The 25,347-nt window shown below is 40.7% G+C and overlaps 1 protein-coding gene and 1 long non-coding RNA gene across 8 annotated transcripts in view; one reads left to right on the forward strand and one right to left on the reverse strand.

The window, feature by feature from the left end:
- Positions 1 to 6,952, forward strand: part of Nars2 (asparaginyl-tRNA synthetase 2, mitochondrial) — a 108,162-nt gene extending 101,210 nt beyond the window's left edge. For 3 of the 5 annotated variants that reach the window (XM_034494207.2, XM_034494218.2, XM_076938162.1), the window contains 3 exons: positions 25 to 122; positions 2,155 to 2,181; positions 5,994 to 6,952. In XM_034494207.2, the coding sequence (XP_034350098.1) occupies positions 25 to 122; positions 2,155 to 2,181; positions 5,994 to 6,138 (270 nt within the window). In that variant the 3' untranslated portion in view covers positions 6,139 to 6,952. Of the gene's footprint in view, positions 1 to 24; positions 123 to 2,154; positions 2,245 to 5,993 lie in introns of all 5 variants that reach the window. The other 2 variants (XR_013111761.1, XR_013111762.1) reach the window with 1 other exon arrangement.
- On the reverse strand, positions 1 to 25,295 carry LOC143443059 (uncharacterized). Of its 3 annotated transcripts, none has more exons than XR_013111772.1 (5): positions 24,936 to 25,295; positions 19,511 to 19,607; positions 18,772 to 18,873; positions 1,484 to 1,576; positions 1 to 135 (listed from the first exon to the last, which is right to left on the reverse strand). It is a non-coding gene; the product is annotated as an uncharacterized LOC143443059 (long non-coding RNA). The 3 variants fall into 3 exon arrangements; XR_013111766.1 differs by lacking the exon at positions 24,936 to 25,295 and adding an exon at positions 19,713 to 22,755; XR_013111771.1 differs by lacking the exons at positions 1 to 135; positions 24,936 to 25,295 and adding exons at positions 142 to 1,288; positions 19,713 to 22,755.
- Between the last annotated feature and the right edge of the window lie 52 nt (positions 25,296 to 25,347).

The raw sequence follows: 25,347 nt of genomic DNA on the forward strand, positions 1-25,347 counted from the left end.
GTTCATAGTTGTTTTCTTCTTTAGGTTGCTGCTGTAGATCTTCTGGTTCCTGGAGTTGGGGAGCTCTTTGGAGGTAGCCTCAGGGAGGAACGGTACCACGTCCTAGAGCAGCGACTAGCAAGGTATTGGTCAGACCTAAAAGACACACACTTAAGTAGCAGAGGTGGGGTCCTCAAAGGCAGTCCCTGCATAATACCACAGACAAAGCACTTGGCCTTCTCACACCTGACTGGCCTGGTGCTGGGGCTCCAGGTGGTCAGCAAAGGTTGTTCGACATCTGTATCTTGTTCTTGAAGACTAGAACTGTCGGCAGGTACATGCTTGTAATCTCAGGGAGAGGCTGACACTAGAGAAAGAACTTCACAGATTGCAAGCCAGCCTGAACTACAGAGTGAGACCCTCTCAAAAAGAGGGGAGGGCGGGGAAGAAAAGCATGCCTATGGGTCCAGTACTCAGAACAGAAGCAGGAGGATCATTCTTAAGTTTTAAGGTCATCCTGGTCTCCATAGTGTGTTCCAGGTCAGACACAATTATATAAAATTTAAGACCCTGTCTTTAAAAAAAATAAAAGCAATATTCCCAAGCCCTTCAAAGCTTCTCCCTCATTTTTCTCTTACTTGTGTCCTTTTTATGAACTGTGTTTTATGAATGTCATGATCCCACTGGGTCATAAAGACAGACTGAACTATGCAAAGAGGAAAGAGAAAAATGCTAAGCTAGCATTTAGCAGTATACTCTACTCTGCACAGTCCTGATTTAGCTATTTGAATGTCTTTGTTTTAATTTACTTTTTGAGATGTAGAAAATAGATACATAAAAAAACATTTTGGAGATAGAAAGTTAGGAATCATTTCTAATTGACTTCACTCCTCTGTATTCACGATCTGCCAGAAAACCATGATGACTTCTAAAACTGGCTGCAGTTATAAACCTGTTTTCTGATTTTTTGCTGTACCAGGCATCAAAACATTCTTTTCTCATGACTGTGTTAATCCTTCTCTCCAATAGTACTTGGTTTTGTCACATTTGGGGGAAAAACCATTTTGAAAATATCCTGTTAAAATTGGCCATTTTAAAGGCCAACTTTTCCTAACGGAGCCATGCCTTGAAAGTTGATGCTTTCCCAGGATCCCAGGCTGTAAATGTCTTGAGTAACTTGGTGTCGCAAAGCCGGCCTTCTTGCCTGTTCTACTGGATAAGGCTCCAAGAGAGGGAAGTAAAGGGTATTGTGGAAGATTCCCTTTATTCATTAGACAAACCACCTCCTTGTTGCCTCTCACTGTTAGTCCTAGAGAAAGGGAAGTTGTGGAATTAAAGTGAAGGTCAGAATCTCTAGATAAAAGAATTTTAACTTTCTCTTAAAAAAACTTTAAGCATAGTAAAAATCGCATGTGGCCTCATCTGTTGAAAGATTCATCTGTCCATTTTCTTCAGTTGCTTCCTTCCTCCAGGAAACCTTCCCTTCATAGCATTAAATGCTTACCTAATATCTGATAATATCCAGTGCTTTCCTTCTCAGTGAAGTAGATGTGTTCCTCTGTCTCATGGATCTGTCTGTGGCAGGGGTTCATGTTTTCTGTATTTCAGAAAGTTAGAATGTCAGTGGTCCTTGCCATTTCAGATACAGTCCTAAATACCTTTTTAAAGGGTGGAAGTTAAGTTTAAAGACCACCTAAGAGCTTAAAATGTTACTCCCATTTCTCTAGATGAGAGCTAAATTGTAGAATTATTATGAAAGCCACCTCAGACTTGCACATTCTTTAAGTGTGATGGAATAAAATTGTGTCCAGGTGTTTGCTGTCTGTGTGTGCCTCCAGGCACCCTGACTAGGACTGACTGCTTGACTTCCTTCCCGGTCAGGAAGCTCACGTTAGATCAGTCCCTTCAAGTCCTGTCTTCATTCTACAGCATTTGTTATCTACACCTCTTGTTTCATAAAACCTCATTGTTTACCGTATTGATTACCTTATTAATAAAAGTCTTCCCTTTGAAAACTAAACCTCCTCAGTTCTGTCGCATTGATTGGAGGACACAGGCTTCACTGTGTCTATTTCCTTACAAAGGGCCCTGCATATGTACCCCAGAATAAATGTTTGGTGGTTGATTAATGTTTCATTGCTATTGACACAATTTTTCTTTATTTTCTGTTTACAGATCAGGACTTACAAAAGCTTACCAGTGGTAAGGATGTGGCCCTATTCTGAGTCATGTGGAAAGGATTCTTACGTGTATTTCCATGCCCCTGTAAGCAAACGCTAAGAACTGAACAGGAGGCTCAGAAAACTGTCTCTGAAAAACAGTAAAACTAGTGGTTTTACTAAAACTAATGGTTACCATTTAGTTACTGCTTCTTATGTATATATATCTTAGAATAAAGCTCACCAGTTTTTGTTACTTCATGTAATCATCACAACCCTTCACAAGAGAGGTGGATGCTGTTGTCATCTATTTATCACCTCTCCCCCAAACATGAGGCCTGGGCATATGAACTTAGTATTGTAGTTAGGATGGAGCCAAGAACTTGTAAACCAAAATCTTCCCTGTGCTTTTGTTCATTTATTGCAACAGGGTCTTACTCACTACCCAGGCCAGGCAGAAGCCTGTGCTGTCATTCATTATGCTTTAGTTCCCTATGGGTACCACTGGGAGCTTTAATTAAGTGGCACCTTAGATATCCAAGAGCTGCAGAACCTGTCACGGTCACTCGCAACTTCCACAAAGTTGTTCTTGTTTGGGTTTTTTGTTTTTGTTTTTGTTTTTGTCTTTGTTTTTTTTTTTTTTTTCAAGACTCGTCAAATGCAGACAAATTACTTACATGTCTACATAGTGCTGTTTTAGGATCTTAAAATATCAGCAGTATCATTAACCATTTTGTTCTTAGGGAAAGGAAAGGACAGACTATACTCTTGCCTTTTGGTAAGGAAGGAGCTAGGTTTCAGAGTTTCAAAGTTCAGCTAAGGGTTTTTGATTGCCTGGTAGTTGCCAGCAATATCTTTAATTATCTCACTCTCTTTTAATATTTTTTGCTTTTCATGATTATAAAATGAACTGATAATATCTGCTTTAAAGTTATTGTAGAAATGAAAAAGTACAGACATTGTATTCACACAGAGTAGAAGCAGTTCAGTAAACTTGAGTTTATATCCCCTTACCTTCTAAGTTTTGCTAGTTAGTAGGTAAGTCTGTTGAGCCAGTTATACTGTTTGTACCCCTCAGATTCTATCAGCTAATAGTCATAGTATTTTAAAACTTATTTAAATGACAACAAATCTTATTATATATTGGTTAAATAAGTATGATATTTATTAATCATATCTATACTATTTTTTCTTTTTTGAAAATATTTTAACTGTTTTTTGGGGGAGGGAGAAGATTCACATGCCACAACTCATGTGTGGAGGTCAGAGGACAGCCCTTTGGAGTCAGGTCTCTCTGTCTGCCTCAGAGGTCCTAGAACAGAACTCAGGACAACAGGCTTAACTACATGTGATCATACCAACTAAGTCATCCTTCTCGGTCCTATGCTATTTTTCTAACTAAGGGCTTCACACTTAGGATCTTTAACTATAAATAATTCTGACTTGACTTCACTTCCTCTTATGTGGTAGTCATAGTATGTTAAAGGTAAAAGGAACTTGAGAAAATTTTGAATCCACAATCTCTATGAAAGTTTCTCTGTACTTTGAGAAACCAGGTGTCTGGGGAGTGCACTCACTTCCTATTTCTTCTTATCATATGCAAAAAAATTAGTAACCAGTTCCATATATATTTTTGGCATCTATATCTGCTTGCCCCAAAATCAATTTAATTGTCAAAAAATTCAGATCTGAAGCATGACATGATAATAAGCTGTGATCTAGCACTCAGAAGTCTAAGGCAGAGGATCTTTGTAAGTTGGAGGCCAGCCTAGTCTACATAATGAGTTTCAGACCAACTGGAATTACACAGTGACACCTGTTCAAAAAAAAAAATCCACTTTTAGAATTAAAAGTAGATTTTTGTTTTCTATATCAAAACAAAGTCAGGCAAGACTTAGTAAGCTGGATCCTCCTGCCAACTCAGTTTATGACATTCATGTCAGTTTTGACATTAGTACATGAGAAATTTAGAGACATGAAAGCCATTGCTGAACCTCTGCAGCCAATGTGGTTTCTGCAGGTTTTGACAACTGGTTTGTGGTCCCTTCACCTCAGATTGTCAGTGAGTCAAAGTATACTTGTCCCATGCCTTGTCAACCTGCAGGGCATTCAGCCATCGAGACCACTTAACAAGACTGTATTTACCCCATTTATTCCCTCTAGTTCTCAATAATCAGAACTGTTCTAATAATCCCTGTCATACTGGTCTTACTTGGGTACAGCTCATCTAACTGTTACTTGTTTTTTATGTTAGAATCTTTACCTTAAAGTATGAATTTATTAATACTAGAACCAAAGAGCCAAATGGCTACTCATTGTGGTGCTTTTAAGTCTTACTATGTAGCTGATTTACAAATTATTTGAGAAATTATGAACTTTATTTAATTCACGTATATAACTCAAGGATTTTCAAGCTAGGAACAGTGAGATGGCTCAGTGGGTAAAGGGACCTGCCACCAAACCTGACAACTTTACTTTGATTCCTAGGTCACTTTGGTAGGAGAGATAAGACTGTTAAAAGTTGTTCTTTACCCATTTGTAGGGCTGTCCTTTACCTTTACTCCCCAGATAACTTTAATCCATGCTAGTTTGTAGGAATCTGAGTTTCAGTCATAGAGGTACCATTTTTAAACCATGAAGACTTAAGTGGTAGCAGAACATGCATGGTAAGCACTGGAGGTAACCTCCCATTTCAGAAAAAGGATAGCATGTTCAGGATACCCTGAAGCAGAGAACTGGAAGTTTCCTTCACTCAATGATATACTTTTCTACTTTAAAACAACTGAGTTTTGTGTAATGAACAACTACTCTAGAACATTTCCTGCAGAAAAAAGATTGCCTGAGACAAATGCCTGCTCCTGATAGAACTGTATTGTCTCACAAAGAGCAAAATCTTGGGGCTGGAGAAATGGCTTGGTGTTTAAGAGATATTGTAGCTCTTCCAGAGGACATGGCTTTGATTCTCAGCACCCACAGGACAACACTCTTTAACTTCAGTTCCAAAGGAGTTAATGCCCTCTTCCAGTCTGCAGGCATTGCATGCACATGATGTGCAAACACGCATGTAGGCAAAACACCTGTCCACATAAAATGAAATCTTTTTAAAAAGCAAAATCTTTTACTAACTCTTCATTCTCAGGGATAGAGAGATGGCTTAGTTGGTAAAATGCTTGTCATACAAGCATGAGGATCTAAGTTCAGGCCCTAGCACCCTTGTAAGAAGCCAAAGGCAGTAGCTTATGTCTGTAACCCCAGCACTGTAGCAGGGAGGGTAACAGACACTGGCAGACCCCAGGCCTTGGCTGGTGAGCCAGTCTAGCAGAATTGGTGAGCTCCAAATTTAGACTCTGTCTCAAAGCATAGAGAATGATTGAGGAAGATACCTGACATCCATTTCTGGCCTCCCCATGTCCCCACACAAGCACAGGTACATAGATACACAAGCAACATCAACAACAAATTCTTCATTCTCCTCTGTGTGTTGAATGATAGGATTTGAGTGAGGCAGAAATGCTGTCATTTGCATATAAAAAAAGAAAATGAATATTTTTAAGAAGTCTAGTATAATATCTCTGTAGTGTCATGAGGTGAGTTTTCTGTGTGTGAATAACAACAGTTAGGCAACTTGAAAAGAATAAATGTCAAGTGACCAGAGCCCACAACTGCATAGCAGTCTGCTGCTGTGTGTCCTGCATAGCTATGTCCTCCATTTTTATGATCTCTGTGGAATGAAAAGATAGATCTGCTCTGCCACAGAGACAAAAACCAAACAACTGCAAAGTACTTATAAAATCCGATACTCCTGTCAATGCATTTGACTTCATTTACAAGTAATGACTCTGTCTTTAAAAACAGGTACCTAGACCTTCGCAAGTTTGGATCTGTGCCACATGGAGGCTTCGGGATGGGATTTGAACGCTATTTACAATGCATCCTAGGAGTTGATAATATCAAAGATGTTATCCCTTTTCCAAGATTTACTCATTCATGTCTTTTGTAGCTGAAAGATTGTTTAATGAAAAGTACTCTATCCCCAAGACTCTGCACATGAGTATATATAGAGAAGACTGGGTGTTTGCATTCTGGAAATGTAGATTTCAGTGCACAATTCTTGTGCTATGAAAAATACAAATGGACATGATTATCTTAAGAAGTCAAAGGCTTTTCATGGACAGCTAAACTCCCCCAAAGAGAATAACTTTCTCAAGTGGACTTTCAAATTCGTTACCTCGATTAGGAAAAAATGTAGTAGCTGGGCATGTTGTCCAGCTCCTGGAGAAGCTGGTACCGGAAAGAAACTTGAGCTTGGATAACATCTCAAGAAAGAAGAAAGGAAAATGTGGAAGTGTAGGGTCTCAGAGTTCCTCGGGGACTCTGACCTGATGGGCATGTGTCACCTTGCTTAGATTCTCATTGGTAGCTTATTTCCCTTTGTTTTTTGTTTGTTTGTTTGTTTTGTTTTGTTTTTTGGTTTTTTGTTTTTAAACAACTAGTGGCCAAAAAAAATTGATGCTGCCCCTTGTCTCTCTTGGCATTTAAACTTACGCAACTCCAATCTTATTCTCAGTGCTTTACTCAACTTTCTAGAAGAAAATTTTCCTTTTCAGAGTCTAAATCGATTAATGAAGTGGCTATTCTGAATTGAAACATTCATCATTGAGTGATTAAAAAAAATCACATTTAATTACTCTTGCTCTGTAGCTTTAAAAGTTAAAGAGCTAACATTAACCATTTAAGTTTGTCAATCATTGTTCTAGTTCATTTATATTAGATGTTTATAAATATTCTAATAGTCATTAAAATATTTAATTTGATACCTATGAAGAAAGTTATTTTTAAATTCCTCGTGATCCTTTCCCAGTGAAATTTAGAAGAAACATATCTTCTAAATCGAAGGTAAGGTTGGAAATGTAGCCAAACCTAATGTGATGGGTAATTTTAGAATATGGTGTGGCCTGATAGAATGTGACCAGTGCCACTTTGGGTGCTCAAAATCTGACACTGCCAACACCTTGGACTGAATCACTTTCTTTGTATAAACTGAAACATCATTTCTTCAGAGTTGGTACAGTACTTGGACACACTTGGATTTGCATGTGTATTTAAAACCATGCTTGAACTAGAAATGTAGCTCAGAGTTAGAGCATTTGCCTAGCATGTTTGGGGCTCTGGGTTTGATCCATGACATGGGTAGGAGTAGGGGTGTCATACTTTAAAGTCCCCTGACTTGTTTTCGTCTTCACTGGGCTTCATTTATCTGGAACTATTGTTGGTTGTGAATTCAATAGAGTTTATATGTATCAAATAATGATAAAAAGACATGCATACATAAAATAATTTTCAAAGTTTCATTTGATACTATTGCAGGTTAATTATTTTTTAATTTAATTTTATGTGTCTGGTTATTTTCTACATGTATGTATGTACACCAGTTGCATGCTCGGTACCACCTCAGAAGCCAAATGGGGGCATCTGATCCCCTGGAATTTGTAGTTAGAGATGGTTTTGAGCTGCTGTGTAGATGCTGGGAATAGAACCTGACTCCTCTGCAAGAGCAGCCAGTCCCCTTAACTGCTCAGCCATCTCTCCAGCCCTCTTAGGTTAAATCTCTTTGTGGGGTTGGAGGTGACAGGGTATTTCTATGTAGCTCTGACTGTCCTGGAACTTTCTAAGTAGACCAAACTGGCCTTGACCTCAGTTTTGCACAACTGTGCCTGGCCCTCCCTTTGGTTAGTTTTTAACCATTTTGTGTTTCTTAACCTAATTCAAAATTAACATCTGAAGAGCGAACTTCTGCAGAGAATACCTCTGTGCTGCATGTTTTGAGGTGTTGGTGTTTTTTTTATTTTTGGTCTTACTTTGTTGTTGGGGTTTTTTGTTTTTTCTTGAAAAGATGTTCATTCCATTGCTGAATCTTTATAATCAGCATGATTGCTAAGCTAAAGTCCCAGCTCCAATCTACTTTTCCTTACGTACTAAGTTTAGGAAACGGTAAGAGGGTAATAGGACTTTCATAGGACTCGCTGCAGCCATGATGAGAAGACGTCCATTTGTGTATTCAAAGAATACTGTTTGAGCTTCTTTTGTGTGGCAGTGGTGCTAAGCAGTTATTTGCAAAACAGAAGTGACACTTTATGGATATAACCTATTAGAAAAGACACATGATGAAATAGATGTGTTATTTCCAATGTAATATGAGAAAGCTGTGTGAAAAACAGTAAGCTTCCTAGAAAAGGTACCTTTGGAAAAGAGTGATATTTAGCTTTAAACCTGGGTGGCTAATGACAAAAAAAAAAAAACATTTATTTTTAAGTTATTACATTTATTTATTTATTTATTTATTTATTTATGGGGAACAGTGTGTACACATCACATGCAGGTGTCAGCATCAGAGAACACTTTCCAGACTCTGTTCTCTCCTTCCACCATGTAGGTCACAGTGATAGAACTTAGGTTGATTGACAGCCAAGCCTTTTTACCTGCTGTGCCAAGTCACCAGCCTGTAGAAGACACTTTAAAACATTTGCAACATAGGCTGATATTGACACAGTGGTGGTAATTTTATGAAGTAAGCCCACCCACACTCACAGTCCAGGGAGCTTGTGGCACTAGCAGTTCCAAACCTACTAGGAATTACACCTAATCTTACAGGATGGCAGGACATCACAAGGGCCGTGTTGGAAAGAGAACTGAGTAAGAGGTTTCATGTTCCAGTCTCGGCACCAGTTTATCTGAGAAGTCTTACTTGGGCAAGCAAAATCACCTGTGTGGTTTGTAGCTATTTCATCAGCAGAATTTACTTTGAAGGAAATAAACTCTGAGTACCCTTCAGTCTTAGTTAGGATTTCCACTGCTGTGAAGAGACACCATGACCAAGGCAACTCTTATAAAGGCAAATATTTAATTAGGTCAGGGTTGCAGTTTCAAAGGTTTAGTCCATTATCATCATGGTTGAAAGCATACATCATGTAAGAAGACATAGTGCTGGACAAGTTAAGAATTCTACATCTTGATCCAAAGAAAGCCAGGAGCAGGCTAGAGGTTTTGCTTCACACTAGACACAGCTTGAGCATTTAATACCTCAAAGCCCCACCTCCACAATGACACACTTCCTCCAGCAAGGCCACACCTCTTAATAGTGCCACACCCTGTGAACTAAGCATTCACATATGTGAGTCTATGGAGGCCATTCCTGTTCAAATCACCACACCACCTATTTTTCAATCTGTTCTGGACATTGTCACTAAGAGTTGTTAGTCTTTAGATCACTCACAATCCCTAGTACACACTGAGCTTGTAAGGGAAACTGAAAGTTGAACAGTAGATTTAAGCATGTTCAATGTGTGCTATGTGGTTGAAAGATCTTAGAACATCAATGTAATTGTTTCATGCCTTTGCCAAGACCTTCAGTCTTCCCGAAACTTCTTAATTCTTTCTTGTCTCAACAGTTGCTCACACAATGAGTGTCTGATTAAAGCCAAATACTTGTAATATGCCTGAGGATGTCCAGCTTTGGCCCAGTACTTGTGTTTTACCAATAGTTGGACAAAAAACAAATATTGGTGTCAGATGATGACATACATATTTGTGAAGAAGGACGAAAATACCAATCAAATGTGGCTTGTAGGTAATATACCAGGAAACAACTTAAAGTGCCAGCAGCAAACATGTAAATAACTGTATATGTCTGCATATAGAGAATAAAAACATGATTTAACAATAGAACAAATAGTCCAGTCAATCACTGGGCAATTTTTTTAAACAGACAATTCTCAAAAGAAGCACAGTTTTTAAAAAAGAAATACAAATGACCAATAAACAGACACACAAACCCTTATCAACACCCTTGACTACAAAGGAAATAAAAATCAGGACTGCATTAAGAATCTGTTTCACCCCTGTCAAAATAGGTGTGATCAAGAAATAAATGCTGGTAAGCATGTAGAGAAAAGAATTCTTATACACTGTTAAAAGGAATGTAAGTTACTTCAGCCACTATGGAAATCAATTTTGGGTTTCTTTTTTTTTTTTTTTTTTTAAGGCAACTAAAAATAAAAGCACCATATGATCGTGCTGGATATACACCAAAAGGAATCAGAAGCAGCACAGCAGAAAGATGCCACACCCATGCTCACTGTTACACTGGTCATGGTAGCCAGGGTAAGATCCAGCCCAGGTGTTCATACACAAAGAAAATATGGCATATGTGCTTAGGGAATATTCCATCCACCTTAAATGGAATTATGTCATTTGCAGGAAAATGGATAGGACTAGAGATCATGTTAAGCAAAATAGGCCTAATATCATATTTTCTCCCATATAGACTCTAGATTTTTTTTTTCTTACTTGTTTGTTTTGAAACAGGTTCTTACTGTATGACCCTGGCTGGCCTAGAATTCAATTTGTAGACCAGGCTGGCCTTGAACCTCAACCTCCACAGCTCTGGGATAGAAGGCATGCTCTACATTGCCTGCTAAAGTTCAGTTTTTGTTGTTGTTTGGTTTGGTTTTTAAGATACAACATAGGGCTGGAGAGATGGCTCAGCCATTAAAGGCTACGCTCACAATCAAAAATATAAGATACGACATAGAAGGGCCCCTGTTCAAGAGAAAGGGAACCAATGGGAAAGAACAGAAAAGAGGGGGTGGGGTGAATGTGATCTGTGTATATTGTATAAATGTGTGAAAATGTCATGAAGCCCAGCAATTTAAAAGCTCACTGTGCCTCAATTAACCTGAGTATGTGTCTAAAAGGATCTGTGGTTTTTGTTTGGGTGAGAATGGCTCCCATAGGCTCATATTTGAATGCTTTGTTGACAGTTGGAACCATTTTGGGAAGGGCCAGGAAGTGAAGCCTTTTTAGAGGAGGTATGTCACTGAGGATGGACTTAGTGGTTCAAAGTTCACTCCAAGCTATCTCATTCTGTCTCCAACTTGAAGATAAGATGTAAGTTCTGAGGTACTGCTCCAGTGCCATGCTTGCCTACCTGCTGCCATACTCCAACCATGAAAGACATGGACTCACCCTCTAAAACTGTAAGCAAGCCCCCAATTTAATGCTTTTACAAGTTGCCCTGGTCATGGCATCTCTCCATAGCAACAGAAAAGTAACTAAGTCCAGGTCTCATCATGTTACCAAGGCTGGCCTGAATGAACCGATCCCTGCCCTCGCCTCCTGAGCACTGGTATTTATACACATTAGCCCGCACCTTGCACTACACTGGCAATTGGGGGGAGGGGGTATAATTTAATAGTATGGGATTATATAATATTCTCTCTGCATGTGTGCATACACATGAATAGAATGGAAGCCAAAAGTGTTAAATTCTCAGAGCTGTAGTTACAGGGATGTGTGTGTGCGTGCACGTGTGCATGCGTGTGTGTGTGTGTGTGTGTGTGTGTGTGTGTGTCTGCATGCCCTCAAGAGAGAAAGATTCCTGGTCCTTGTATTGGGCAGCAAATACTCTTTAACTGCCAAGTCATCTCTAGCCCCATAATATTGTTATAATGTTTTATACACTGGAAGGTTGGGTTGAGTTAGGTTTTTCTTGACAAAACTGATTTCCAATAAGAAATAAGTGAAAATCTATCTCCCCAACATCTTCCAGTATCATTTCCAAATGATATAACCCCAGCACTTCAAGAGTATAATCTAAAAGTATGTTCTAAAAATATATGGTTTCTATTGACATTTCTGTTTAACTGTCCTCTTTGCTGGTGGCAGTTGTCATGTTTCTTTGATCTAGGAGAATATAGTGGTATGATTATGCTCTCTGCACCTATACTCAGCACAGTCTGACCCATCACAGAGACCACTGAGCTGTCACAGATCAGCAAGGATCTGTATGGCCTGTGCCCTTCTCCAACACGATCTGTCAGGTGCTTCCCTTTCCAATCCCCATGGTTTACATTCACCTTCTGTATAAACTCAGTCTAGGCATCCAAGCATGACTGAACAGGCATCGAGGAACCATTCGGTGGACTGGAATGACTTACCTGTCCGTTTGGATTACATTGCTCTTTCTTCATATATTTGTCTTAGTAAGTGGATGAAGTAAGAACATAAAAACAGTTGATAGGCTGATTGAATTGGTACATGTGTGGGGTATTTTGGCTTCTGATCAATGTTTGTATTCAGTCTACAATCTAAGCTATGTATAATTAAGAAAGAAATAGGTAAGATTAATATCCAATTGTGACTTCTTCCCAGTTATTATGGCAAATTAAAAGTTAGGAAAAGCACTACGAAATGAGCAAATGTCATCCTTGATCACCCTGTGTTAAAGTAAATCAGTAGAGCATCCATAAGTAACATTTTACCAGGTTATGGTCAACACTGCCTCATGGAACCTCAGGATTCCGTGGTAGCCAGGAACCCTGGATTCTCTTATCAGTTATGGATCCAGAGATCTTATTCAGAGTTCTATTTGGTGTGAATTTACACTATTTATTAGCACATGGGTGTTTTCTGGTGGCCTTTGTTTTTTTTATTTAAAAAAAAAAAAAAAAAAAAAAAAAAGCTGCCAGGTGCTTCCTAAACTGACATTAAGGCAGACAGTCTCCAATAACTTTTTCTGAAAACCTTAAATTTATGTAGTTGTTGTTAGTCTTATGATTATCATTAGGACATAATTTTACAGTTTCTAAAATGTTTCCATGTGTATTATTTTCTTAATTCATTGGGACAACATTTATTTGAGGCTGGCTTACAGGTTCACAGGTTCAGTTCATTATCAAGGTGGGAGAATGGCAGCATCCAGGCAGGCCTGATGCTAGAGGAGCTGAATTTACATCTTTATCCAAAGGAAACTAAAAGACTACTGTCTGCCAGGCAGTGAGGAGGAGGGTCTCAATGCCCACTCCCACAGTGTTACACTTCCTACAAGGCCACACCTCCTACTAGTGTCACTCCCTGGGCCAAGCATATTCAAACCACCAGTATATTGTAGCCCTTGCTCCCTTTTATAGCAGTGGTCTTGAAATTCACTTGGTTAAGTAAAAGATAGCTTAACTAAGAGAAAAAGAGAGAGAACAACTACAAATAAAGTTCACTGCCATCCACCTCGAAAGAAACTAAAGCCAGAACTTCGTAGTAACCAAAGAATGTTGGATCGTAAACCCCAGCATGTTGTAAAATACACCTTTTGCCTCCAAGTTCTTTGTTCTACAGAGGGAGAAGGGTATTAAAATTGGAAGGGAAGAAAAACATAGTGATTGTGCTTCAATACATTCTAGTAAAAAGAAACAGAAAATGGGGCAAAGGACACTAGGTCAGGCAATTCACTTAAGCTTACTATGCCTTGGTTAACATCAGAATGGATGTATGATGGATATAGGGTCACATTGTGTAGCCTAGGCTGCCTTCAAACCTATGGTCCTTTTCCTTCACCCTCTTCACCTTCCCAAGTGTTGGGACTACAGGCATGCTCTGCCTTACCTTTGTTTCCTTCCTTCCTGATTGGGTCTTATGTGGCCCAGGCTGGCTTGGTACCCTAAATGTAGCTGAAGATGACCTTGAACCTAATCCTCCTACCTCTGCTTCCGGAGTGATGGGAGTACGGGTTTGCACCACCACACTAGGTTTCTATGGTCCTGGGAGTCAAATCAGGCTTCCTTTAATGCAGGACAAGCACTCAGCAGCCAAGGGCCATCTTCAGCCACCCTCAGCGTCTTAAATGAGTTTGTAATCATATTTCTGGTCTTTGGACTATTTTAGAATGTACATAGAAAAATGGAAGAACTTGGATGAGAACTGCTGATACTCTCCCAAATAAAGGATATGTGTTACTTGAAAACTATTCCTCTGATAATAAAGCCTTAGCAGACCTGTCTGGTGAAAGGTTTGGCATTTTGTTTCACTTCTTTGGTATAGGTTTAGTTTAGCAGCTCTATGTATATCTGGCAGAACCTGGGCTATTTGCTGTTATGGCTGACACAGCCTTCTTCATATGCTGGCTCAACAAGAAATGCTGGTTTTCTTCATTTTTGTTAGGATCCTAGTAAAATACAAAACACCTCTTACTGGATACCATACCCCACTTCCCAGCTATCACATGTAAACTACCTCTCTATTTCCCCATTCTGGGTAATTTGCCATCTGCCCTTGTAAATAGTAAATAGCAACTCACTGCCTTAATTCTACTCCAATAGAAAGGAGGTTGATGAGTTGCTTCCTGTTTTGTTTGATTTGTTGATTGCAGTACTGGCAGTTGAACCAAGGACCTCACACATGCTAACCTGACACCCTCCCGCCTACTCCACTAGCCTAAACTCACAACCTAAGACAGAACTTTTCTCTCCTTAGAGTGACTATTAGAAACCCCTGCCCAATAGTAACTAAGCCAGTGTGTAGCTTGTTACCAAGTTAGAAATGTGGTAATACTTTTGGCTGCTCCCAGGCCTTCTCTTCTCTAATACATAACTCAGCTGGATAACTCATCTTTTCCTGGGGCAGTACCCCCCTCCAAGTCACTCCTCAGAATTGTATCCTTCAAATGTGGCTTTTGCCCAGCTGAAAGCTTCCCTCTCCTGTTCACACAGCAGCTCCCCAAGTGTGTGTCCTGTGATGACACTGAGTAGGAGAACTATGAAGTCACCTATGCCTCACTGTCTACCTTACATCCTGTGGTGTTGCTATACCTCCTGTAAAGACTATTATACTCTTAGCTGCACTTTTGAGAGAACTCTGAAGTAATTCCAGCCTCCTTCACTTTTGGATTACAGAAACAGGTGTAGTTCATTTACCACAGCATGAGAAAGAGTTGAAGCACACTACATTCTTCCATTGAAGATTAGCTCTAATACATAACATTTTCTTTGCAGTACCTCAAAAGGCAAGACCTGGTTTCCATAAGTTAGTATATGTCTGGCCAGTGATCTCTTTGTAATTCCCATCTGCCCTATTCTCCATTACAGGATTTTTCACTGGGAAACTGATGAGTGAGTTAAATTTCCTGCCAGAACTTTTTCTGAGTATTTGGTGACAAGGAAATGATACCAGCTGTCGAAGACTGTGGTTAAGTCTGACATTCTCTTTCCTGGCTGTGTTATACTCAGCAAGTTATTTAATCTCTGAAGTTGCAAGCCACCTGCAAATGAGAATAAAGCTCCTTTAGTGTTGGGAGAAGCTGTGAGGTTATATGACAGGATTTTATAAGTCGAAAGTACTGCCCAATCTAAGGTCTCTTACAGGAAACTCCTTTAAAATTAACAGTAAAAACTTAAATTAACATATGTCAAATGAAGTGTTTACAGCTAATAAGGATATGAGAAAGTATGCCAAAATTTTTGAACAGTTAAGTTTTAATTTGTGAGTAAATCCTGTATACATAAAAGAGAGAATAAGTTATTACAGAGCAGTGGCATTGTGTGACTTTTCCTTTAAAGGCTTTTAAAGTATTCAGTTCTGGCTTTTCCTTTAAAGGCTTTTTAAGTATTCAGTTCAAGTCAATAAACTTTTATTGACCACTCACTATGCCACACCCAGTAATGCACTCTCTGGATAGAGACAACTTACATGCCCCAGTCACACAGTCTTTGCCAGAGGTTATGGTTTATATATTGAGTATATCTGGATTAGAACAGCCTGTAATTGACGTTTTCTTAAACAGTCATGTCACGTAAGAGTTTACATCTAGCTATGTAAGTTTCTGCACTGAGAAAAGTTCAGACATGTTTTGATTCTTTTGTGTATGATAAAGGATATGTAATCAATAATACAAATGTCCTACTCGGTGAACATGATAGTAGGCTTGGCCTAGGTATTCTTTGTTGTTGCTGTTACTTGAGACTTGTTCTCACCATGTTAGCCAGGACATATAGGCAAATATGGGGCAGCTTTCCTCAGCTTCCCAAGTGCTAGAATTAGCGGTATATGCAACCATGCTGGTTTGGTTTGTTCTTTTAAGCTAGTTTTTATGCCTCTACATGAAGTATGATACCTGGTGGAAACCCATGCACCACAGCCTGCCATAGCTCTCACTCCACATCGCTTCTCCAACACTCTCCCACATTTCCTCCTCTCTTTGTGTTTTTCTCCCACTCTGGTTTCTCATATGCTAGCAAGTATATCAGTATCCAGGTGCTTCCCCTTCCTTTTTCCACGCCAGCACCCCTGAGCCTCTCAATTGAAAACAACTTCTTTCATTTTTCTAGATACTAACGTGTATGAGTTGGTATTTAAAACAAAAAAATCAGAGTGGACTTTTTGTGGATAATGATAACAAAAACATCCATAGACTCAAAAGCAAATCAGAACTGGTCTTGGGGTTTGGGGGTGCTGCTCTGTTGGAGGAGTGCTTGTCAAGTATACTTGAAAGTCTTGAGTTTGAGCTCAAACGCTATGTAAACCAGGTATAGCACATGCCTGTAGTCGCAGCATTTAGGAGGCACATACAGAAGAATGAGATTCAGCTCATCTTCAGCCACATAATGAGTTCAAGTATAGGCTGAATTGTGTGAGGCTCTCTTCTTTAAAGAAATGTTTAAAAAAAAAAAAAAAAATGGATGAAATCTGGTGGTACATGCCGGAAATCCCAGCACTCAGGAAGCTAAGGCAAGAGAATATGTAAGTTTGAGGCTAACCTGAGTTTCATAATGAGATACTATCTCAAAACATACACAAAAATCTGGACATTCAACTAATTGTCTCTCAGATCTGTGTTTAGAAAGGTGATTTCTTTGGCATATCTCCTGGCATTGCTTCTTGAATTACTTAGCAGGTGACTTCTCAAGAATGGATCTGACTGCTCACCATTATAACCCCAGGGTCTAACAATGTGCCATTGAAGTGATATTCAGTTAATATTATTCAATGAATATATTGAGCTGAAAAAATATTCAAAAGCAGGCTCAGATGGATTAGGCTGAAATTGCTGAGATTTTTCAGTTAATGATTTTCTTTAAGCTTTCTCTAATTCTAGACAAGTTTCTTGTCTTTAATTTAAAGTTGTAACTTATATTCTCTAATTCAACAAATTTACATCCCCTAGATGACCTGAAAGCAAATTGAAATACAAGCCTATATTTCTTTAGTCCCTATAGAGGTGGTAAATAATTTATTTCATCTAAACACACCTACTAAAATCCTGCTCAGACACTGCTGTGGAGAGACCTGCCCACCTCTTTGCTAAGCTTCCTAAAAAAAAACAGTCTTTGTTCACCTTGGTATTGTGCACTTGAGATGGTAGTTTCTCAGCAAGTCCTTCCTGAGAGTCAAATATCATTCACATAAATAACCTAAGTAACATGTTATTTGGATATGAACATAATATTTTGTATTTGAAAGAAAGGCTTGCTTTTCTAAGTGTTCTTGAAGATCAAGTGATAGATAACTAGATACACACTGAAAGAAACTGTGTTGCCTTTTATACCTATTGTTTTTCAGGCCTGAAGGGTAGTACATTCTTGTAATCCCAATATTCAGAACCTGAGCTAGAAGGATTAGCCACACTTTTGAATACAGCCTGTATACCAAGACTCTGTCTGGGGGGGGGGGGGGAAGGGGGGCAGGACTAGGGATGTGGCTCAGTTGTAGAGCACTTACACTTAGCATTCACTAAGCTCTTGTCTGGGTCCCCAAGACCTCATAATTGTTTATTGCTAAGTTCATTAATTGGGTCAGAGACATTTCAGAGGAGAATCTTTGAAGTTTTTTTTTTCCCTAGAACTTCATGAAAATATTAAATACAATTGCTGCCAACATATTTCTAACCACTCTAGGAAAAGAAAACAGTAAATGAATTTCCAACTCTTTTGAGAGACACTGGACCCTGGATATGCTTGCATGTCATTTGACTTCAACTGCTTTCCTTTTTTACTTAATTGTGTTTAATATGGTTAATAACTCCTAATCCCAGTGGAGCTGTCATTTAGAAAGGGGCTAAGCCGGAAGCTGTTTTAATTCTGGCTTTTGTTTCAGCCTCTAAATGTAATGCCACATGATTGTTGAGCCAACAATAATCCAGTTTAAAAAAAAAAAAAAAAGAACAGTCTTCAGAGTTATTACATCATCAAAATTAACCCTGATTACATCAAATTATGTTGAAACAGACCACAGCTGTTTGCCCTATTGCAGCAACTGCCTGAGGCCTCATCCAGAAGATAGATACATCTGGTGTCAGGAAGATGTTTGGGGTTTATCTTTGTTCTACAATACTAATGTAAAGGGTGGGGGTGGGGTGGGGAACAACCTGTTCTCCTTCCACTGCTTGGCAGGAGCTGAAAACTGTGACTACCCAGCAGCAGTCGAAAATCACCTCCATTAACAAAGAAAGGGACCCAGGACCTTTTGTACAATTTTCTGTAATGGGAAAAAAGTGTAAGAAGGAAAATCAACATAAGAACTGACTAGAGAAAAGGGGACAGAGGTCATGAGGCTGTGTGCCTCGTTGGTTGTGCTAGAGCTAGCTAGCTGGTGAAAACGGATTGTTCAGTTGGAATGTACCTTATAAGTGGGTTGTTAAATAATGTTTAATTGTAACAAAAATGGAAACTTCAAATGGGAGATGTGGGTAGATCATAACCCTGCTCAGACATTGCAGGTAGGTGTGGCTACTCTGAAAAACAATCCATCAGTACTTAAGCAGTTGAGCACGGGCCTGGAGAGAGAGGGTTTAGCAATTGAGAGTGCTTACTATTCTCGAAGAGCATTGCCAGCCAGCACCCATGTGGTGGCTCACAGGTGCCTGTAATTCAGTCCCAGGGCTCTGATACAATCTTCTGGCTTCTGTAGGCTCCTGTATATAAAATAAGAAAATAAATATTTTTTTTAAAGTTGAACAGACCAGACCCACCTGGGCTACTGTTATGGTTTGGATTAGAACTGTCTCTTACAGGTTCCAGTTCTGAATGTTTATTTCCAGGTATTGTTTTGGAAGTCTGTGGAACCTTTAAGAGGTGGGACCTAACTGACAAAAGTAGGACACTAGAGCCAGGATTCTGAAGACTATACCTGCCCTGAATCCCCACCCCATTCCAGCTCCAAGTTCTCTTCCTGGTTCTGAATCTGGGAAGAGTTTCTGCCACATACTCTCACTGCCACCAGCTGCTCTCATCTGTGTATTCTCCACTACAATGACTTGAAACCAGTAACCAAATTAAAATTTTCTTCTCTGAAGTTGTGTCTGTCAGGTATTGTGTCACCATGATGCAAACAGCTAATACAGCTACTTAGTGTGGTCCTATCTAAAAATTAAATAAAAAGTTGATCAGAGACTTGAAACCATGTGTTTACATAATGTGTCTGTGTTTTATGTCTTTATCTTTATGCTGTAAATAATATGGTATGTTTGTGTGCATCTCGTGATTCTGTATTCAAGGACATTAATTGATAGCCCGAAATGGGCCGTGGGCGGAGGATGGATAAGTACTTACTGGCAAATACTCTAAAGCAACCTCCTTTTTCCCAGAGAGCCAGTTTTTAAAGCGTTCAACATCTCCTCACAAGCTTTGGGCCAGTCATCTTAGGGACCTAGAAAAAAATACAAAATGAGGTCAGGTGATCACCTGAGGCCTTTTTGATCCCCTAAAAACAACAACAACAAAAACAGTGCAGATCCACAACCTGAAGACTCACATAGTATGTAATGCAACTTGTGCAGGGGAAGTGGTGTTTCCTTTGGGGGGTGGGCTTGCCATTGGCCAGGCAAGCCTAGCATTTCTTCAGAGCTTAGGCTTCCAACCCATGGTGATCTTCCTTTGTCTCTTGAGTGCTGGATTGCAAGCATCATGAACCATCTTGTCCAAAAGAATATCTCTGCGCATGCTCAGTGAAACCACTTTGAATCAGGGGATGTGATTTCTCTACTTTCCTAGTTCTGTGTGGGTAGAGATGTTTAGTACTAGAACTGAAGAACTGTTAGTAAAGCCAGGCGTCAGAATAAACAGATTCAATGCTTACTCCCTGAGAGGAAGAAAACTGGACTTGGAAACCAAAGGTTAACAGACTTAGCTCTGGAGCCTGAGGGTATAAGTCAAAAGATCAGAAGAACCGTGGATTTTGAAACTCCCCAAGAGTTACTGTAGAGGGATGTATTTGAAAAAAGTGGCGGTGTGGTTCCAGCTAGCTCCCTGGCCAGTGCCATGTTCCCATTCTATGTTCCCATATTAATGGTAGTTGAGGTGCCAGCCCAGGAGCACTGGCCCTGGCTCCACAAGACATTAGTGTGGCTGCTGTCTCCGCCAGTAAGCTCTGTGGAGTCTATGGCTCTAAGCATGGCTCTTAGGCCAACTCTGCCACCCTCATAATGCTTGACTCAACCCCCGACAGTATCCACCGTGCTCACAGTACCCAGTAGAATGAAGACTCTTAATGCTTAAAGATTATCCAGTGGATTTATGTATCAGCAGATACTTAATACACAAGATGCCCACACAATTAGAATTGTTACCCAATATCTAACCTTTTTTTTTTTTTTTTTTTTTGGTTTTTTGAGACAGGGTTTCTCTGTGTAGCCCTGGCTGTCCTGAAACTCACTCTGTAGACCAGGCTAGCCTCGAACTCAGAAATCTGCCTGCCTCTGCCTCCCAAGTGCTGGGATTAAAGGCATGCACCACCACCGCCTGGTATATCTAACCTTTTGATATGAATAACTACCCTAGACTGCTGGAGACATGCATGTCTGCCTCCATCTTGCTTCTCCTTCTCCCCCTTTCTCTTTCTCCCAACTCCCAGCTCCACCTACCTCTTCTACTGCCCAATCACTGAGCTCCACTACAAATACAATGGGCAGGAAAAAAAATCCTGCCACAAATTACAGCTGTTAATTAGTCCAGTTCTACAGCCAGCCTCTTTATGGGTCAGGATTCCCTGCTACTCAGCCTGTCCATCTAGGACAGTGGCTGTGGTAGAACTACTCTGGGATTCTGGGTGTTCCCAGTAGTTCCCAGTCCTACTTGTCATCCCTTTTTATGGAATGACCATGTATTGTGAATCTGACCTCAAAAATTAAGATATACTCCTGCTCCCAAGGAACTCATAACTGATTTAAGTATTTGCAGTAAAGAAACTGTGGTAAGTACTAGGGAAATGGGTCTTGATGTGTATGCAAGGTCTCATTTGAGCTTTGTCTCTGGAGCAGGAAAGGTCCTTGTTTATAGAGCTCAGTATTTTTTAGGAGAATGTGACAAGTGGGTTTGCAGCAGGATCTGTGTGTAACAGTGATGTTGCTTTGGCCACCACAGCAAAAGATATTCTAAAGAAACACTAATATTCCTCCCTCCTTTCAGCTATCAGACCATTAAAACAATGGAATGAACACACATACTCACCCTCAATTTCTCCAGTTTTCATGCTGGAAGAATGTGCTAACCTTCCTTCATCCCTGTGCTAGCCAAAGAAGAGACTTGCTTTCTAGGAAGAGTCCATACAGTTCTGACAGTTAGGGGGCCAACTTCCAGGATAAACTGAAGCTAAGACAATGATTGATCAGTGATTGACAGGACCACATCTGGGCCAGAATTGCTTAGTTACTTATGTCTCTTACCCTCTATTTAAACCTAAGCCTCAAGTCAGTGCTCTCCTTGGTATGAACTTAGGGTTAGGAGTTAAGTCACTGAAGCTTTTTATTTCTCAATATGGCCACACTGGATACATTTCCTTTCTTACCTTTTCATCATTAATGGTCTCTATTGGCATATGAGGACAAGTGACTGCAGCTTGCTAAGGTTGCCAGGGACTAGATCTTGGGCTAATGACTCCAGTGGCATTGTCATTCCCAGCACTGCTGAAGCCGTGTCCTAGGAGGCTAACTACCACAGAACAAGTAGTCCATTGTTTGTTTTGTTTTCCATGTCTTGAGACAGGAGCTCACTGTGTAGCTTTGGCTGTCCAAGAATTCACTGTGTAGACCAGGCTGGCTTTGAACTCACAGAGACCCTGCTTCTGTCTCCCAGGGTGCTAGGATTAAAGTTGTGCACCATCATTGCCTGGCTGGTTCTGGCTATTGACAAAGGTGAAACTGGAAAACTGAACTGCTTAAGCTTTTCTTTCTTTTTTTCTTTTTTATTGGATATTTTATTTATTTCCAATACAGATGTCATCCCCTTTCCCCATTTGCCCTCCCTAGTTTATTTAACAACTCAGAGAGGAAACCAAATTAAGTCTTAATCATACCCCAAGTCCACCATCCTCAGCCTTGGGTAAGTCAGATGGTAATTTGATGAGGGTAATAAAATTGGTTCAAAGCAACCTGGAGGCATACAACATCCCCCAGAGATGAGTGTCCTGAAAGTCACCAGCTGAGATGGATCTTCTGCTCACAGTGACTCTTTCGCATATAGCACTCTGCTCTGAAATTAACCTGTCATCAAAATTGACGGGAGAAAAGGCAGAAGGGCTAGGACACAAACATCCAACCCCACTAGCAGGCCAATCACTGACATCAAGCCTTGTGAGAATGGTTATTAATCACTCCAGCCTAGTGTGCAGTTGAGGACAGCTCTTTCCAGCTCTCTCAACCCATTCCTGGGATCCTTCCACCAGCCATGCACCTGCTGCTGGCCACAAACCCTCAGCTTTGAGACAGGCACGAATGCAGGCTGCCTCCCATAACATTCAAAGCCACACTGCACCCTTTAGAGCCCAGGCCTTGTGGAGGAGATAGCAACAAGGCATAGGTGGTGTCTGCCCCCCCCCCCCCCAACACACACACACGTGTACATGTCTTAAATCTCTGCATGGCAACCTCCCCTAAAATGTTCATTTCCTGGGAACTTAATGGGAATATGAGATTAATGTCCCAAAGAACTCTTGGGGCTGGCTATTAATTCCCCGTAGGAAATACCAGTGGTCTTTAATCAAAATTGCCTAAATTACAATCTAATGAAGCATGTCCTTGCAGGGCTTAGGGGTCGATGTCACTCCAACTATTTCCAACAGATGGCGCCCATCTTCATGTAAGTAAATCATTCACATAATTTGTTTTCCATTTTTTCCAGGGAGATGGGGGTGGGGGTGGGGGACACAACAGCGAGTGGGGAGGACATAGTAAAGGTCTAGACAGGAACATTCTGTCCAAGGGGTGTTTCCAGACCTAACACACTTCTGAGACTCTGAAGACAGAGCCAGGGAGCCAAACAACAATCATGCTTCCTGTGTGCAGCTAGCTCATCTGGGCAACCATTGATAAGAACAGTGAAAGTTGGGGCAGGAGAGCAGGGCACTAAGTGTAGCCCCCTTCCTATGTTTTGGAGAAGGATCTGGAAGTTCAGAAGACTTCCCAAAACCCATGCTCTGTAACTTATATTTCAAGACCCTTTCTGTCTTTGATCATGAAACACTAGACTGCCAATTTCACCTGGACTTAAAAATAACAACCTGGTCTTTGCTAAACAAAACCAACCTAGACTGATGAGTTGATGAGTCTCTCAGCCTGTGTCTTAAATATCATAATTCTCAGATTAGTCTTCCTAATCTTCTAGGAAAGGGTAGAGCATATTTCTGCTTGACTTCCATCACAAACCCTAGAGGCAGCCAATCTTTGCAGATTTCTCAGGCTGCAATCCTGGAGACTTGGCACAAGGACTCAAATGTGAATGGAATCAGGGTTGCTTTATTTTGACTGGGAGTCGCTGCCTCCTGGTTGACTTGGCAGACTAAGTATTTTGATATTTATGTCTCACAAAGGGTGTAAGGTCCTGGGATCCAGAGGTTTAAAATGGCTATAATTCTAGCGGTAGCCTAAGAATCCCTAAATTAAAAAGTCAAGGGTGATTATGGCCCCAGATACAGCCTAAAAGCTTCATGTTCCATGGAGCTATTCTGGCTACTTGAAGGTCAGTGAAATAGGTCAAAGGACTCATCATCTCTCAGTGTGCCTGGAAGAGCTAAGCATGGGGTAGGAATCAGCTTTTACAATGGAAATGGTTTAAGATTTCCCCAATCCAATCAACATCTGTTGAACTAAAGGATGTCCATCTAAAATAACTAGCTTTGCTGCACCCAGAGAAAAGACCAAAATATCCAGAAACAAAGTTTATGCTGAGGCATTGCAAGATGCTGCCTCTCCAGTTCATGCATCAACCGCAAAGTGGGTTACTAAGCAACTTCCCAGAGAAGCTAGAGGGGAACCTACCTTTTAATGCTGTTTGGAAAAGTGCTTTGTGAGTCAATAAAGAACGCTTACCAAAGGTTTTGGTTTTGGTTTTCCTTTTCCTCCACCTTCCCCCTGAAGCACTGGTGTTAGGTGTATGCTTCCTGATCCTTTATCTCAACTCTCTCAACACAAGGTAGTATCTACATTCACATTTATATAGGAGAGATCTCACTGCAAGTCAATGAGTGGAAACTGGAAATTTTTATCACAATTTCTTGTTCTTCTATGCCTCCTTGTTTTCCAATTCACTATGTTCTGCAAAACTTACGATTTCCTTTTACTGAACTCGGTTTTTCCAGAGGCAATGTAGGAGAGCGCCAGCTGGACTTTGTTTCTCAGCAATAAGGTTCAGTCCCTCCACCCCGCCCCTTGATCTACAGACATCACAGCAATCCACTACTCTGAGGGGAAAAAAAAAAAAAAAAAAAAAAAAAAAAAAACAGGTGAGAAGATCCCTTCCCCTCCTCCAAAACACCTGGATTAGAAAGGACTACATTGTATCAGCTGTGGGACTTCAGGCTATCTGTAAAATGGGTATAATTACTGCCTACCCAATTTGTTGAATAGTAAAGATAATCGCTGTGAAAGATGAATGCAAAAGCTCCCAGCACACAGTAGGTCTGTTGGCTTCTTCTCTGGCCTAGAAATGTGAGAGTTAACTTACAATGAAGCAGGACACTCATTTCAGTCAGAATCGGACTTACTGAAACCTGAAACTGTGGGAATGGACAGGAAACTGGAGCAGCCCTTGGATCTCTTTCCGACTCTTACAGGACCCTGGGGAGGAGGGGTCGCGAATCAGCTTGATGTTCGATGGAGGGTGGGCAGCCTCCAGCCTTCCCTCACCCTAGCAACAGCACCGCCCAGAGGTCTTCACGACCCAGCCTGCAGCTCCAGGGTTAGAGGGGAAAACAACAACCACCACCACCAAGATCCTGAGGGCGCCCAGGCTGGCGGAAGCTCTCCTCGCCTCACGGCCTCCAGGCCTGTGGGGTCCGAAGCCTGGGTAGCTGGCCTCTGCGCCGGTTGCCCTCGGGGACCGCGCGGGGCTGTGGGCGTGGCGAGCGCCCGCCTGCTGAGGCGCCCTGGTGGGGCTGGCTGTTTGTGTGTGTGTGT

Source organism: Arvicanthis niloticus, chromosome 1 (genome assembly GCF_011762505.2).
Source record: "Arvicanthis niloticus isolate mArvNil1 chromosome 1, mArvNil1.pat.X, whole genome shotgun sequence".
NCBI lineage: Eukaryota > Metazoa > Chordata > Mammalia > Rodentia > Muridae > Arvicanthis > Arvicanthis niloticus.